This window comes from Nannobrachium achirus (genome assembly GCF_963921795.1).
Source record: "Nannobrachium achirus genome assembly, chromosome: 21".
Classification (NCBI taxonomy): domain Eukaryota; kingdom Metazoa; phylum Chordata; class Actinopteri; order Myctophiformes; family Myctophidae; genus Nannobrachium; species Nannobrachium achirus.
This window is the reverse complement of record NC_137828.1, coordinates 29325948-29341960: the sequence shown is the minus strand read 5'-3', so window position 1 is coordinate 29341960 and position 16013 is coordinate 29325948. Positions and strand designations below refer to the sequence as shown.

At 42.7% G+C, this 16013-nt stretch overlaps 2 protein-coding genes across 2 annotated transcripts; both read left to right on the top strand.

Annotated features, from left to right (window-relative positions):
* Positions 1–1010: 1010 nt before the first annotated feature.
* LOC308306984 (uncharacterized protein) lies at positions 1011–6403 on the top strand. Its single transcript, XM_080752043.1, has 6 exons — positions 1011–1128; positions 2252–2343; positions 3160–3301; positions 4235–4378; positions 4617–4769; positions 4987–6403. The coding sequence occupies exons 2-6, from the start codon at positions 2264–2266 to the stop codon at positions 5638–5640; spliced, it is 1173 nt and encodes a 390-aa protein (XP_080608169.1). The 5' UTR covers positions 1011–1128; positions 2252–2263; the 3' UTR covers positions 5641–6403.
* A 2513-nt stretch (positions 6404–8916) lies between these two features.
* Positions 8917–10242, top strand: LOC308306671 (tubulin beta chain-like; the record flags this gene model as incomplete). The annotated part of the gene is made up of 1 exon (XM_080751712.1): positions 8917–10242. The coding sequence occupies exon 1, from the start codon at positions 9124–9126 to the stop codon at positions 10240–10242; it is 1119 nt and encodes a 372-aa protein (XP_080607838.1). The 5' UTR covers positions 8917–9123.
* Between the last annotated feature and the right edge of the window lie 5771 nt (positions 10243–16013).

Below are 16013 nucleotides of genomic sequence, written 5' to 3'. Positions count from 1 at the left end.
ACGGCACAGATAGAATATATTTATTTTGAATAATGTAGTTAATTGCCCCGACTATACATCCATTACCCATTATCACACCAGATACACACGACACAAGCACATCCATCTGCACCATATGATGGTTCAGATCTGCACACTGCACCTGAATGAATCAGTCAGTCAGGTGTACTTTCAGGGATACAATAGTCTGGCAATGGCAATGCTAGGCTACTTTAGGGATACACATCTGATGTGGCAGCAAGAAAGAACAGACAGTGGGTGTGTCCAATGTCCATTCAGATGTTTGTTTTTTTGTCTTTCTTTTTTTTAAGGCTCAAGCTCAAAAGTTCTTCTATTTTCACTTCAATGTTGCAATAAATGTGTGGTTGTCACAAAATCCCCATTCTTCTCCCATTGTGACCCATACCACCAGTAACCAATAGATGGCAACATATATCCATGGAGAAAACAAAAACAAATCTAACAAATATTGATAAACAAAGAGCTGTATTCTGGCTGTTTGTCTTGAATTATGCTGATTAAAGTCACTACCTGACCTGACGCAAAATCATTACAAAATCATAGAAATGCACAAAATTGTAGTGTCAAGTTAAGAAAAATGTTAGATACGATATTCGTTTGTAAACAAACGTTCTCATCCCACTGATGCGTTGCATTACTTTTTTTTTAGGGTGTTCCCCGCTTTGTAGATTACTGATCCGGCCATGGTCTAGAGCGGATATGGAAACGGTGCGTACATGAATGTGTGTGTGCACATCACCGGATACGAAAAATGGGCTCTAGACCGGATCACACTGTTTCATTCGGAATGAAAAAGGGGTGCGCTGGTCGCTGGATGCATAATGACGTAGGAGTCGGTTTATGCTTCGACGGTTCGACGGTCTCGCGCCAAAATGGCCGATATACAAGTCCACAAAACTCCAAAGATGCGTCGTGTTGAGGACTTGTAGATCAGCCGTGTTCGACGCGCGACGCCACGGCAAGCATACGCGACCCCCACATACAGGAAATACTCTGGAAGAGCATCGTCTCGACTTCTGTTTCTCTCCTACACATTATCGATGTAAACATCTAATTATAGAATTATATAGAATATTCCTTGGCTGGTAGTTCTACCCTCCGCTTCAGGTAACGTTTTCAACCGAGTCTACTGTTTTTATTCCTTTGAAATAACGTCTAATTTTAAGTGACGGCGGACAATACTAGCTACTACAGTATCTCAAGTCGATGTGTTTATGAGCGAGTTCCATCAACACCTAAGACGTCCTAGCTTTGACATTAACTAAAAATTATAAACTAGTAAAGCTACAACTGGTAGTTTACATAATCCAATGATGTGTATCATTAATCCTGGGCTATCATTACTTAAATCCATAGTATTGAATAGAATACAAAAATGTTTTTTTTTAGGCAATGTATTCCAAATCAGACTATTTGCAACTCACTGCTATGCTATTGCAGACTGTGGGCCTCTTATGTTGGTTGTTGTTGAACCTCATGTCAAAACAAAATCATATTATTTTGTAATAGTAATAATCTCTATATTGTCCACAAGTAGATTTTTTTCTTTGTAATTACAACAGGACAGCTTAAAGAAACACATAACACCATAACAACAATACTGTGGTTCTGAGATTCAAGATTCAAGATTTATTTTCCTTTTAAATTTCAACGATCCCCATAACTCTCAGTTACTGACCTGTATTAAGTGACTGCACTTTGAGAACCACTGCTCTACATAACTATAGAAAAACAACATTATGATACATGAAATCACTGAAACTTATGAAACTAGTAACATTGTCCTGTAGTTAGTCTATAGTATAGAGACTCTATGTGGTTGGTTGATTGATTGAAGACTTTATTAGAAGGTTGCATAGGAAAAGGTACAGTTTCATGACAGTTCAGTTCACTGGTACAAGGTCAACTAAATGGAGATCCTAGTAAGCAGAATAACAGACAGATATAACACAGTACTATGCATAAAAAAATAAAAAAATAAAATATATTTACAGGCTATTTACAAGTTTCGAGTAGCAGTCGCCTGTAAGTGACTTTTCAGACCAATTTTAAAATAAGTTAGGGATTTACAGGTTAAGGCTTTCGGTAGGGCGTTACACATGTTAGTGATATAGCAGGGGAACTAATTTGTACCTTTTTTTAGAGCCACATCTGGGGAGTTCAGGGGGAGGAGTTGGGTAATGTATGTCGTGACTCGTAACCTTAATTTTCCAAACTCTGTCATCCACAGTCATTTGTCAGAATGGCGTGCGATAGGAAGTCGGTGCGCTATGGCTACTCAGAGGGACACGCAGAAGTCCACTTTGATGACACAGGGAAAGGGTAATAGTCTATGTTTATCATCTTGAAACAAAACAGCATCCTCACCGCAGCACCCAATTGTCATGGACCATAATGTGTTGTCATATAGCAGAGCCACTGTTGAATAAAAGCAAAATCATGTTCAACATTAAATGAAGACTATTGCACTTCTTCCCAGAGTTGTCCTTGTTTGGCCTTATGTTAACAAGAACCTTCTAAAGCAGTGGTTCTCAACCTTTTCAGGCCGCGACCCCCTGACCAACACTATAAGAGTTGAGGCATTACATTTTGTATAACACATTTCTATTGTGAAAATGGCAGATCTACATGCTCACACCGCCTCGCGTTGGGAGGTGAACGCGAGGCATTGTGAGCGTGTAGATCAGCTCGCGTTGGGAGGCATTGTCAGCGTGTAGATTGTCTATTTTCACAATTTCACGATTGGCTATTTTTTACAATTTGGCCAATGTTTAATTTGTCATTTTAGAGGTATTAAAAACTCCTTAAATTGTCACGTTAGAAATGTGCAGATACACTATACTATATTGTTTACTGTTGAGTGAGAAAACAATGTTGCACATTAAGTTAATCATCTGGGAACCCCCCCAAAATAATTTGGGGACCCCCCTGGGGGTCCCGACCCACAGGTTGAGAACCACTGTTCTAAAGTTCTAATCTCTACAATATAAAGGTTTTCAATTATTCTGTATTTCTTCCGTATTTGAAATATCAATCACTGACCATGCACGATGTTTGTCAGTAAGTAGCTTGGTATTATGAGGATTCAAAAAGCAATCAGGGCCCGTGCTGAGATACTGTTTGTCCTCTCTGTTACAGGAGGAAGCATGATTACACAATGTATGGCTTGGCCTGGCCCCCCTCAGCCAGTCAGATTGGATATGCAGACACTGAAGCATGTCTGGGTATGCTAGAGGGACTCTCATCAACAGCAGCCAACAGTAACCCAAAGACTACTGTGGTACATTGCATTATTATATTTTACTATTAATTCAAAAAATAACCAACTACCCATAATCAAAAAATAGTCACTTTTTGGAGTATTTATTGCAGAATTCACTAATGTAGGGGTCTTCAACGTTTTCAGGCCAAGGACCCCTTAGTTGAGAAGAGAGATGAAGCAGGGACAACACATAGATACCATAAAGTTTCATCCTTTGACAGCACAATCATCGGTGTATTTTGGATTCATGTTAATTTTTGTTTTCAGATATTTAACGCTTGAACCGTCAATACTTAATAAACTTAAGCCCTTTGCACACAGGCGCGTTTTTTCCGCACGGATAAAACTGATAATTTCATTTTTTTAAAAAGAAAACAATGATTCTCTACGACCTCATGCACACCGGATCCGAATTAGCCGCGCGACGAGTGACTGCGGCCGTGCGTTTTTTTCTCGATCGAACCCAGTTCGATTCGTGCGTCTTGTCGCATGCGGTAAAAAACTCATCACTCCTTTTATGACTCCTTTTGGGATCCTCAGCGCCGATTCCACACAGCATTGCACACCAAACCGAATGCATTTTATTCATGCAGCAAAAACGCAATTGTCCTGTGTGCAAAGGGCTTTACACTCTATACTTAGTCTGCTCTTTTCCGCATCTACACCTCTTTGCCGAAAATAACCGCTCTACAAGCTGCGAGGCGTTGTGAGCTTGTAGATCTGCTATTTTTGGCTAAAGTTCTCAGAATAAGACCCACATAAAGTGGTGAATATAAAAAAGGGAGAAAAAAAAAAGTTTCTATCACACAAAGATTTGGAGGACCACCTGTAGTAACTCTGAGGACCCCCTGTTGAAGACCCCTACATTTTCAGAGGTTTAGAAAGAGGATTTATTTGGCTTACTTTCTGTTACACTTTTGAGAGATGCATTGAAGTCACGTTTCTTTCCAGACGCAACCCACCACCAGCCATGTACGCCCGAAACATGGAGACAAAGCAAGATCGTTCAGTCAACAACAGTGTGACACAGAAGCATGTCTGGGGATGCTAGAGGGACTCTCGTCAACAGCGGCTAACAGTAGCTTAAAGACCATGGTACATTATATTATTGATACAAAATAACACAATAACCAATTGCCCATAATCAATAAATTGTCACTATTTGGAGTTGTCAGCATTTAAAGTTACGGTATTTATTGCAGAATTCACTAATGCATTTATAAGTCTTTTGAAATGTACTTAGTTAAATTTTCAGAGGTTTAGCAGGAGAATGTATTTGGCTTACTTTCTGTTAAACATTTGAGAGATGCATTGAAGTCACGTTTTTTTCCAGACTCGACCCACCACCAGCCATGTACGCCCAAAACATGGAGGCACAGACAAAGCAAGATCCTGCAGTCTACAACAGTGTGACACAGAAGCATGTCTGGGGATGCTAGAGGGACTCTCGTCAACAGCGGCGGACAGTAGCCCAACGACTACCGTGGTACATTGCGTTATTCTATTTCATTATTAATATAAAATAAACAATTGCCCATAATCAATAAATAGTCACCTTTTGGAGTTGTCTGCATTTAAACGTATTTATAGCAGTCTTTTGAAATGTACTTACTTAGTTAGTTTCAGAGGTTTACAAAAGGATTTATTTGGCTTATTTTCTGTTGCACTTTTGAGAGATGCATTGAAGTGGTGTTTCTTTCCAGGATCAACCCACCACCAGCCACGTGCGCCCGAAACACGGAGGCAAAGACAAAGCGAGATCTCTCAGTCAACAAGAGTGTGACCAGAGTTTCAGAGACTTGTGTAACCTGAAGACGGAACTGGGCATCCACGCGGCACAAAAACAATTCTATTACTGTAAACAGTGTGCCAAGAGTTTCAGTCGGTTAGACAACGTGAAGAGGCACGAGCGCACGCACACCGGGGAAAAACCTTTCCATTGCAAACAGTGCGACAAGAGTTTCAGTCAGTTAGATCACCTGAACAGACACCAGCACGTTCACACCGGAGAGAAACCATACCACTGTAAACAGTGCAAAAAGAGTTTCAATCAGTCGGTCCACCTGAAAAAACACCAGCGCCTCCACGTCAAAGTAGACCCGCTGCATTGTAAGCAGTGCGACAAGCACTTCAGTAAGCTGGATAACATGAAAAGGCACGAGCGCATCCACACCGGTGAGAAACCCTTCCACTGTAGACAGTGCAGCAGGAGTTTCAATCAGTCGAGTCACCGGAAGAAACACGAGCGAATCCACACCGGAGAAAAACCCTTTCACTGTAAACAGTGCGACAAGAGTTTCAGTCAGTCAAGTCACCTGAAGAAACACCAGAAAATCCACACCGCAGAAAAACTTTAGATTACAAACATCACACAAAAAGTGTGCTAAATGTATTCAGCTTAACAAGGTCTCTGATGTCAGTAGAGCCCCTGATACACATAGCAATTCTTTCATCAATATCAACCAGCAATGACCAGAGGCGTCAATTGGGTATGGCTAGGATGGAAGTTGCCATACCTTGGCTAAAGGGGGGGGAAAGAATTAAATGTACTTTCCTAAAATAAATTCATGCCTGTTGATAAGGTATGGCAACATGACTGGTGTCTTGCACGCGTGAAGGCACAAAAAGATGAATCCAATGGCGCTGCCAATGGCCATACCCAATTGACGCCTCTGATCGCTGCTGGTTGATATTAGTTACTAGTATAAGTTTATGAATTATCATGTGTGCGCGCGCACGCACACAAAGCTGTTGCCGTTGTCTGCCAACGTGTGTCTCCATGTGAGATATTAAATTGAATCCTCATGTATTGTCTCTTCTGTTTCAGTGTGAGTTAAATCTCTGGTTGGATCATTCGTCCAACTTGACAGCGGTGTATAACCAAATGTGTATATTGTTCATGAATTTATAAATAACTGAAATTTTACTTATTTCTCATACTGTACTCTTCATTTTCTCCCATTGGTATACTGTTTGTATAATTATTTTAGCTTATAGCAAAGCAGATTAAAGAAGTGATTGTCTTGGTGTATTTTGCCAAGATTCATCAGCACTCACTTAAACAAGTCACTTCTTTGTCAACGGAAAGATTTGAGTCATGTATCAGTTCTCTTATTGATATAGTGCGCCACTTGTTACAGTTCAAGGTATATTCACTTTGCAAAAACAAGTACAGTATTCATATTCTGAGTATTGTTTAAATCATTAAGGTTTTGTGGCCTTACATGTAGGATTGTATAAACTTATAAGTCAATTAGTAACATTTACCCATAAAGATGTTCCTTTATGGACAGCTGTCACTGTATAAAGAATAAAGCCACTTTCTGTACCTTGTCTTGTCAGCTTTGTGTTATTGCTGCTGTTGGGATAATAGAAGGATATAGAGAGGATGTTGAAATGTCTTTTCCACACTCTGAATTAAACACCCTGTGGTGAGGTAGAGGTGGGGAATTGATTAAAGAATTGTACATTAAGCTGTTTTATTAAAGAGGTTTAGTTCAAATAGTTTAGTTTATTGTTTCCGTGCAGAAAACATACTGACATTCACCAACACATTCTTTTCCTGGAAAAAAACAAAGTTATCTTTGAAGCCTACGCTTATTTACGTCTAACCTTTCTTTACTGTAAACAGTGCGACACGAGTTTCGGTCAGTCAAGTCACCTGAAGAAACCAGCGAATCCACACCTTAGATCACACACATCACAAAAAAATCAAACCTCGGTTCGAAGTGAAGCGGTGAATTTTTATTCTGTGTTCTAGAGCTATGAAATCTGTGTTCTAGATCTATACATTCTGTGTTCTAGATCTATACTTTCTATGTGCTTTAGTTCTATATTTGTATGAATTCTGAATGAATGGATGACTGGAGGGCCAAATTGTCATGTGAAGCTTGACCAATCCTCAATTCTGCATGCACGTGACATGTACGGGACAGACATTCCACTCCTTGGAAGCGGGCACGGGACATGTACGGGACAGACAAAGCCACCGCTTCAAAAAGTGTGCTAAATTTATTCAGCTTAACAAGGTCTCTGACGTCAGTAAAGTTTATGAATTATCGTAAATACACACAGTTGGGCCTATAGAGGGTATGCGTGTGACATCATCATACCCGGAAGTTATGTGGGAACACCTACTGAGTGGGAAAAACTACTTTCTGTCCTTGACAGCCCATACATGCAAACAGAAAAGGCCTACCTAATTGCATTTAATGACGTTAACTCACTTTGCCACTCAATTTGCCATTCACTTAACGCATGCGCATACCCTCTATAGGTAAATGTCAAGAGAGCAGACATGTACATCCCTAACCCAAATTTGGGCAGGTGCTGAGCGATGAGTATAGAAATGAGAAATAAATAAACGCTTGCACACTGAGCGCTCAATGCGACATGCTTTATTGCACCAAATTACTCTGTAATGTCTCCAGCACAAAGCTCTTCCACTAAAGTGAACCAGTGAACCAAGAGGAACACCAATCTTATACAACCCAGAAAACAATCAACATGATCACATGCAATGCCTTATTATGTAGTGAAGCGCGGAAGCGTGGATTGAACCAGGGGCTCGCTTCCCACTCGCCAGACCGTCGTGCCAATAGGGCTGAGCCCGATTGGCAGGGCTGTTGTGGGCTGGTTCATGGCTGTACTATCTGTGGGGGTTACCCCCTTGTTACCCCCTTCCCTCCTAGCTGTGCCTTGTCTCGCCAGCAGTTCTGGGTGCCTGTCTGACCCGCAGTAGGCCCCTGTAGCGATCCAAGTTTCTGCTGTGGTCTTCCCATGTTATGATGTAACATCAAGGGCCATTCATAGCATTCTTGTGTACTGTGTAGATACAAATATTAAGGGCTGCTTCTGTTTCCCCAAGTCAAGTATTATGCACGAAGTGGAACACAAAATTACATTTGAACTCATTTTACATAAGAGGACACAGAGGCTTCATGCATTAACAACAATTTGGGAGAGGGATCTGAAGCTGACTCACTTTCAGCGTAGATACAAATGTCTAAAGAAATCAGAATTAGACTCATACTGTATATAGACTGGTCCAATTTCAACTGCTTTGGATTCAGCAATGCTGAACAGGTTAGACCTTAAGGAGTGGTGGAGGTGTATATTATTAGTTGAGTAGTAGTGGGGGTTATAATGTAGCAAAGGAGACTGTGATGTGCCGTTAGCATAATTATACCTTATTACTGTTTACATTAACATACGACCGACTAATTGGAACAGCTGACATCGTGTTGATGGATAGAGACCCGTAGATAGAATTTAGTTCTATTGTGCACGCTACCACTTAAATTGTTGCAGTGTCACAAATGTGATGCAAAGCCTGGCCAATCCGCGAAGGCTTTCTAATTAAGGAAGCCCATGCCTACAACCACTGTGTTAGCCCTGTGAACCATGAGCTAACTCTGTAGCCTGGATTGGCCAGCAAATCAAGCAGAGTTGGTAGTAAACTGTTTGAATCGTGTGTGACGTAATACCAGAGCTCAGGCAGCCTATATAAAGGGAGAAGGTTACAGAAACCATTTAAGAATTTGAAGAAGAATTCTGAAGCTGCAGCGGAAGAATTTGAGAAGTCTAGATCGGTGGATCTAGACTTACAGAAGAATACAAGAATGGTGAGAGAAATTGTACATTTACAGGTTGGACAGTGTGGCAATCAAATCGGATCTAAGTTTTGGGAGGTCATAAGTGACGAACATGGCATCGACCCCACTGGGGAATATCGTGGGGACACCAAACTACAACTAGAAAGAATCAACGTCTATTACAACGAATCATCCTCTCACAAGTATGTCCCTCGTGCCGTGCTGGTGGACCTGGAACCAGGCACCATGGACTCTGTGAGATCTGGGCCTTTTGGGCAGATCTTCAGACCAGACAACTTTGTCTTTGGTCAGAGTGGTTCTGGTAACAACTGGGCCAAGGGCCACTACACAGAGGGAGCAGAGCTGGCCGATAGTGTCCTGGATGTGGTAAGGAAGGAGGCAGAGACCGCGGACTGTCTCCAGGGATTCCAACTCACCCATTCCCTGGGAGGAGGAACAGGGTCAGGCTTGGGCACTTTGCTAATCAGCAAGATCCGAGAGGAGTACCCGGACAGGATCATGTGCTCTTTCAGCGTGGTCCCTTCCCCTAAGGTGTCGGACACGGTGGTCGAGCCATACAACTCCACCCTGTCCGTCCACCAGCTGGTAGAGAACACAGACGATACGTTTTGCATTGACAACGAGGCCCTATATCAAATCTGCTTCCGCACCCTTAAACTCTCCACGCCCACCTACGGTGACCTCAACCACCTCGTCTCCGCCACCATGAGCGGGGTCACCACCTGCCTCAGGTTCCCCGGCCAGCTCAATGCCGACCTGCGTAAGCTGGCCACCAACATGGTGCCCTTCCCCCGTCTGCATTTCTTCATGCCCGGATTTGCTCCGCTCACCAGCCGAGGCAGCCAGCAGTATACGTCCCTCACCGTGCAAAAGCTCACCCAGCAGATATTTGATGGCAAGAACATGATGGCCGCCTGCGACCCACGCCACGGCCGATACCTGACCGCCGCTGTCATCTTCCGTGGCCGGCTGTCCATGAAGACGGTGGAGGAGGAGATGCTCAAAGTGCAGACCAAGAACTACAGCTACTTTGTGGAGTGGATCCCCAACAACGTCAAGACGGCTGTCTGCGACATCCCACCGCGTGGCCTCAGGATGTCCGCCACCTTCATTGGGAACAACACGGCCATCCAGGAGCTTTTCAAGCGCATCTCGGATCAGTTCTCGGCCATGTTCCGCCGCAAGGCCTATCTACACTGGTACACTGGCGAGGGCATGGATGAGATGGAGTTCACGGAGGCGGACAGCAACCTGAACGACCTGGTGTCAGAGTATCAACAATACCAAGATGCCTCTGCTGACGATGAAGGAGAGGGTGATGACGAAGATGACTTATATAGATGACCCATATAGAAAGCTGAGCTGCCAACTTTCTTCTGAACCTCTTTTTTAAATGACAGAATATCAACAAATAATGTTAATATCTCCAAACCTCTTTATTTTGAGAGAATATCCACAACAACAATGACAATGTTTCTGAGCCTCTTTTTTTATAGAATATATACACAAGTCATTTTTTAAAGAATATCCACTACACAAATCATGTAAATGTTTCTGAACACCTTTTTTTTAAATAGAATATCCACAACAACATCAATGTTTCTGAAGAGACTTTTTTTTATACAGACTATCCACAATACGAAATCATGATTATAGAACTAGACCGGTGCAGAGGCAACGAGCAACTACTCGAGAACGATGCAAGTTCCCAGAAACTTGCATCAGACTCATTGGCGGACAAAATGCGGACAAAATGCCAGACTCATTAGGAATGTGCAATGAATTGTCACCTAGAGTAAACCTGTTTTCTGTTAACCTTTCTGTAACCCCAAAAGTCCATTGAGTTCAATGGACCTTTTCTGTCCCTTTTCTGATTGGACAATATAATGTCAAATCAGACAGGATTGGTCATGTTTCATGTGACATCATAATATGTAATATAAATGGAAAGAAGGAATTAATTTCCCAGCGGATTACGTCAGAGCAACCACACTTGCAATTTCCCAGAATTGCACCTTCTAATTAGTTCATATAAGGTTGCTGTAAGCAATTAACACTATAGTTCTAGCTCAGCTTACTTCTTAATGTTCTGGATAACACTTAGCCAATCAGGAAGCAGCATTAATGTTCCGGATAACACTTAGCCAATCAGGAAGGAGCATTCTCGTTGCTAGCTTGAGGATTGGTTGAGCTTCACATGACAGTTAGCTTACACACTTGCAATTTCCAATTGCATCTTTTTAGATGTGGGCTCGCTATATGTTATGTTCATTATTTATCTATCAGTCAAGTTCTCCTCAAAATGACGTAAGAGTCTGCCTTTGTACCGACAGTACAAAGGCAGGGCCCTTAGCCAATGAGGTGCAGCCAAAGAAGGGTAGATCTTTGTGCCCATACATGGTGTTACATGCAAGCCCACACTGTTTCGCAGGAACCGTATTTCTAGCAGGAAATGTTTTGCTGCATTATCATTCCATCTTTACCATAATCATAAGTTCCATCATCTCCACCAGCCATCATTGTGCATTGTTCTGTCACATGTACTCTGCTGGTATAAAGACTGACACTAGAATGTTGTCAGTCAGTCCAGTGGTCCTAATACTCACCGGTATTCCAATGTCTGAGTTCTATTAATCAGCAAACAGCAGCTATCGCCAAGCTTCCTTAGTATTTGGATTATGATTCAGAACAGAGGTCTTCTGTGAAGGAAACAGGTTTGTGAGCTATCAGTCACTGGCATCAAATAGCTTGCAGAGGTGCTTGTGCAACAGAGTGACTCACTGCCTCAACCTGATGGCTCAAAAAGCCTAGTATCTCTCCACCTCCACAGGGATGTCCCTTTGGTCTAATAGTTAAGATATTGGACTTCCACGCAGGAGACCCGGGGTCGAATTCTGGGTGTTACACTTGCATTGAAGGTCATGTCCAAACTTGAATAGATCTGCTTTAGGTTTAGCTAATTTCAATATCCGACTGCATATCTGCTTTCTTTGTATAATATATTTGACATGTCATACTGTACTGTGTCGTCCAGGATCTTGATGGCCAAGTGTGCTGTATTCGGGGTGGAGAGTGCACTTCATCACCTTGAAGGCAGGGGTGGGTATGCTGATAATGGGAGTATTAATCATTGTATGTGTGTATGTGTGTGCGCGCGATGCCTGCAATGCCATGCATGCGTGTGTGTTCATGCCTGGACCCAAGGTTGATGAAGAGGTTGGATTATCTAACAGTAATAGGGTGAGGGTCTACTGGGCCTTGACACAGGGGATCCTAATAAATAGGAGTCATTGCATGAATACTAGCCAGGCTAGTATTCAACAGATTTCAGAAGGTGACATACCTGTTTTCGGTTCATTTTCCCTTAGCTTTGTAAGATTGGCTGGCTCAGCACTGCAGCAGGTTTGAACTGGTAACACATGTGATGGTGTCATGTGTGTTCACGGTTCAAATCTGCTGCTGAGACAATAACAAAGCTATATGGGGAAATGAATTGCAGTTATGCATATTGTCATTCGTGTCAATGGGCTTAGTCATTCATTTCAATAACAGACCCAAAACTCCTACTGAAAACTGAAGGAATAAAGCCTAAAACATTCACTTTGAAGATGTCATCATTTAAATGATGAGTTTTCAGCTTTTGATCCTACATGTCCCCAAGAAACCTCTGTCTGTAGCTATAAGAGCTACCACAAGAGGGCAGTCACAGATTGATAGTTATTTACACAAGCTTCAAACTCAATCCTGTAGTTTCAGAAACTGTTTTTAGAACTGAACATTTTAGGGTGTGTTCACACCAGGGTCATTTGATCCGCGTATTACTTTTTTGTCAATATTTACTTGTCTTGTGAGATATGCATTACATTTAATTTTTTCTTACAGTCATTCTGTTGACATTACATGTCATAAATCTGTAGTATGGCTGCATGTTCATATTAGGCAGAAGAGACCTTCCACTATTTCTGAATATTGCTCTGTTTGTTTGCGACCGTAGTTCACAGTTTACAATGAAACCCGTCAGATCCTGTCCGTACGTCAGTGAGTAACGCCTCAAGGCTCATTAGTGGCGTTTCCATAAAGCCTCTTAATGCGCATTTAAGGCTTATTTGCAAAAATCTTTTTATGGAAACACTTCAAAATGCGAATACACTTTCATTATGCGCAAAACAAATTATCCGCTTGAAGGAGGTGGATTTTGAGGCTTTATTGAATAAACTAAATGCGCATTTGTGAATGGAAACGGGTCAGACAATAAATGCGAATAAATTATGACGTTCTGGTCCATATCGTCCTCCTATAACACTTTACCCCGCCGCTTAATTAACGTCCATTGTATAGCGTTAGCCCACAAAACAAACCGGTTGTTACACACGGAGTGACCCTTCGTCATCACACCGTGTTGCGCGTGCCAAAGTGGCCGCATCTGCGACGCTGCAGGATGCAGTCTACGACCTGTTGTGACATCATATTGTTGACTCAATTCTGGCAATCAGTAGATCCCTGATGTCATCAATATTATTAAGCACATATTTGGCAATGCCCATATATGGACGCTCCATATATGGTCAAGACAGAATTCATTTGCAAATCAAGACTGCTGACTATCATCGTCTGGATCTCCATGGAGATCACGACACATGACCTCATCAAACCCTGGATATCCATACATGGAGACTCCACATATGGATATAGCTGACCCCATGTTCTGACATCACAGTGATGACTTGACCAGCTCAGCAGAAGGTACATGCCAAAGCAGCCATGTGCACGCACCCATGCATGTGCACCCATGCATGCCCTTTAGGGTGAGGTCGCTTCTCGCCCTTAGGGCGTCTTATAATAGTAGATAGTAGTAGATTAAACCTTATTCTCCAGCCCCCCCCCCCCCTGCTGATTTCATCCCAATCTATGGGATGATAACTTGGGGATCGGGTGCGTTGCGTTATAGAACACCTTTTGACTGCCAGTGGATTTTATATGACATTGTCATGTGATTCTTTTAAAGTGTTTTTATAGTGTTAGTGCTAATGATACGTGTGTTCAATTAGAATTGATAGGCTACAACAAGCCATTTGTGGAGAGAGAGAGAGAGAGAGAGAGAGAGAGAGAGAGAGAGAGAGAGAGAGAGAGAGAGAGGCTACAATCCTGCATTAGATGGCAGTGTGTGTGTGTGTGTGTGTGTGTGTGTGTGTGTGTGTGTGTGTGTGTGTGAGTGAGTGAGTGAGTGAGTGAGTGAGTGAGTGAGTGAGTGAGTGTGTGTGTGTGTGTGTGAGTGAGTGAGTGAGTGAGTGAGTGTGTGTGTGTGTGTGTGTGTGTGTGTGTGTGTGTGTGTGTGTGTGTGTGTCTCTCTCTCTCTCTCTCCAGGACCCCTGTCGATTCCCCTCGGGGTGGCTGTGTTGTCTGCCTGAGAGCTGTGATCATCTACTGCTGAGCACCATTAATGTGCAATAGCATCTGAATACACACAGTAGGGTGCTGCAGTGTCGACTCGCCCTCTCTCACTTCCCGTTGTCAACAATCAAACGGAGGAGGAGAGAAAAGACCGCACACTTCAAAGTCAATTACAGACAACCACATCAGACATAAGGGTGGTCCCTCTCTTGTGGTGGGTCGGGTTGTAGCTGAGGCTGTGCCATTGACTGCAGCAGCAGGCAGTCGGGTTCTGGCCTCCGGTGACAGCACGACAGATACACATGCCGTTGTTGTTGCACTGGCGTTTATCCACATGGAGTCGCTGCTAACTATATAGCTTACCTAAATGATAATGATATATTTTCTAATTCTGTCGGTGGAAAACGATAGGCTAATAGCCCGCCTATACCTAAATGATAATAATGTTATCTTTTCTAATTCTGTCGGTGGAAAAACCTCGTAGGCCAGTGTTTCTCAAACTTTCAAATGTCAGGGTCTCCCCTCCCCTTAACTCTGACAGTCCAATCATGTAATTGCCCATTATTTAGTCATTGTTTCAATATTTATAAAACTCACAATCAACCGCTTTCATTTGTTTATGTATTAATAATAGTAAAAATAGATGATTTTGTACAAACTTTACACACAATACGTTGTAGATCAGTAGCCTAGTTTCGGCTACTTTTTTGTAATCTCTCGAGAGCAGACTCTGCTAATGCTAATGAAAAGGAACAAAACAGAGAGGGCGTTCCCTTTTATTTTGACGATGGTTAGCCAGATTGACGTTTGTGTGACACTGACTGTACGAAGTAGGGGGGAAAAGGCTGCAAAAATGGGCTGCACAGGGATTGCATCTCGCAGCCACTCAGGGGTCTGAGGGGGGGTTCCCCTATGCCTGGGATTCCCCCAGCGACTGCTCTAATGTTATCATTTGCCATTCCCGTCTCTTGTCTTGATATGTTGAACGCTTTCTGTATTTTTAGGTTGTTAAAACCCTCCCCTGCCCCTTCTTTGTATATACTTACTGTTTAGACTCTTTTTTTTGTTCTCTCATTTTTCTTTTCTTTACCTACTGCATAGTACTGTGTTCTATTTGTCTGTCATTCAATGTGAGATACTTAAATGGTTTCCTGTGGAAATAAGCTGCTTATAGTCTTTTCATGGATCTCCTTTTAGTAGACCTTGTACCAGTGAACTGTACCGTCATGAAACTGTACCTTTTCCTATGCAAACTTCTAATAAAGTCTTCAATCAATCAATCAATCAATCAATCAATCAAAAACGCCACACATGCCAAAGGGAAATTACTCATAATTGGTAATACTGTAGGTTACATACGGAACTACACTTCCCATGAGAACGCGCGGCTTTACGCAACACCGGTCACACCTCACTTCCGAAAGTCGAGCTACGGGCTTTGATAACAAAATAAGAGTTCATCATCGGCGCAGTGGGCGCACTGCCGACGGGACCTTTAGCGAGTGCACTTTTATTCTGAAACCGTGTGCCACTTTCTCCGAGGTTTTCTGGCCTGGCTGGGTCCTCCCACCAGACAGACGATCCGTCCGATCAGGGATCGGATTCGTCTGGCAGAGCTACTGATCAACATCACCACCACCACCGGCCGACCGACCGGGGCATCCCTCCCCTCCCCTCCCATCCATCCACATGCACGGTGCTTCCCACCCTGCAGCGCCGGGACG

Excerpts from the sequence above, each read along its gene's own strand:
- LOC308306984 (XM_080752043.1), top strand. The coding sequence starts at position 2,264 with ATGGCGTGCGATAGGAAGTCGGTGCGCTATGGCTACTCAGAGGGACAC. Across the intron at positions 2,344-3,159 it reads TTTGATGACACAGGGAAAGG|GAGGAAGCATGATTACACAA; the intron begins GTAATAGTCTAT and ends TCTCTGTTACAG. Across the intron at positions 4,770-4,986 it reads GTAGCCCAACGACTACCGTG|GATCAACCCACCACCAGCCA; the intron begins GTACATTGCGTT and ends GTTTCTTTCCAG.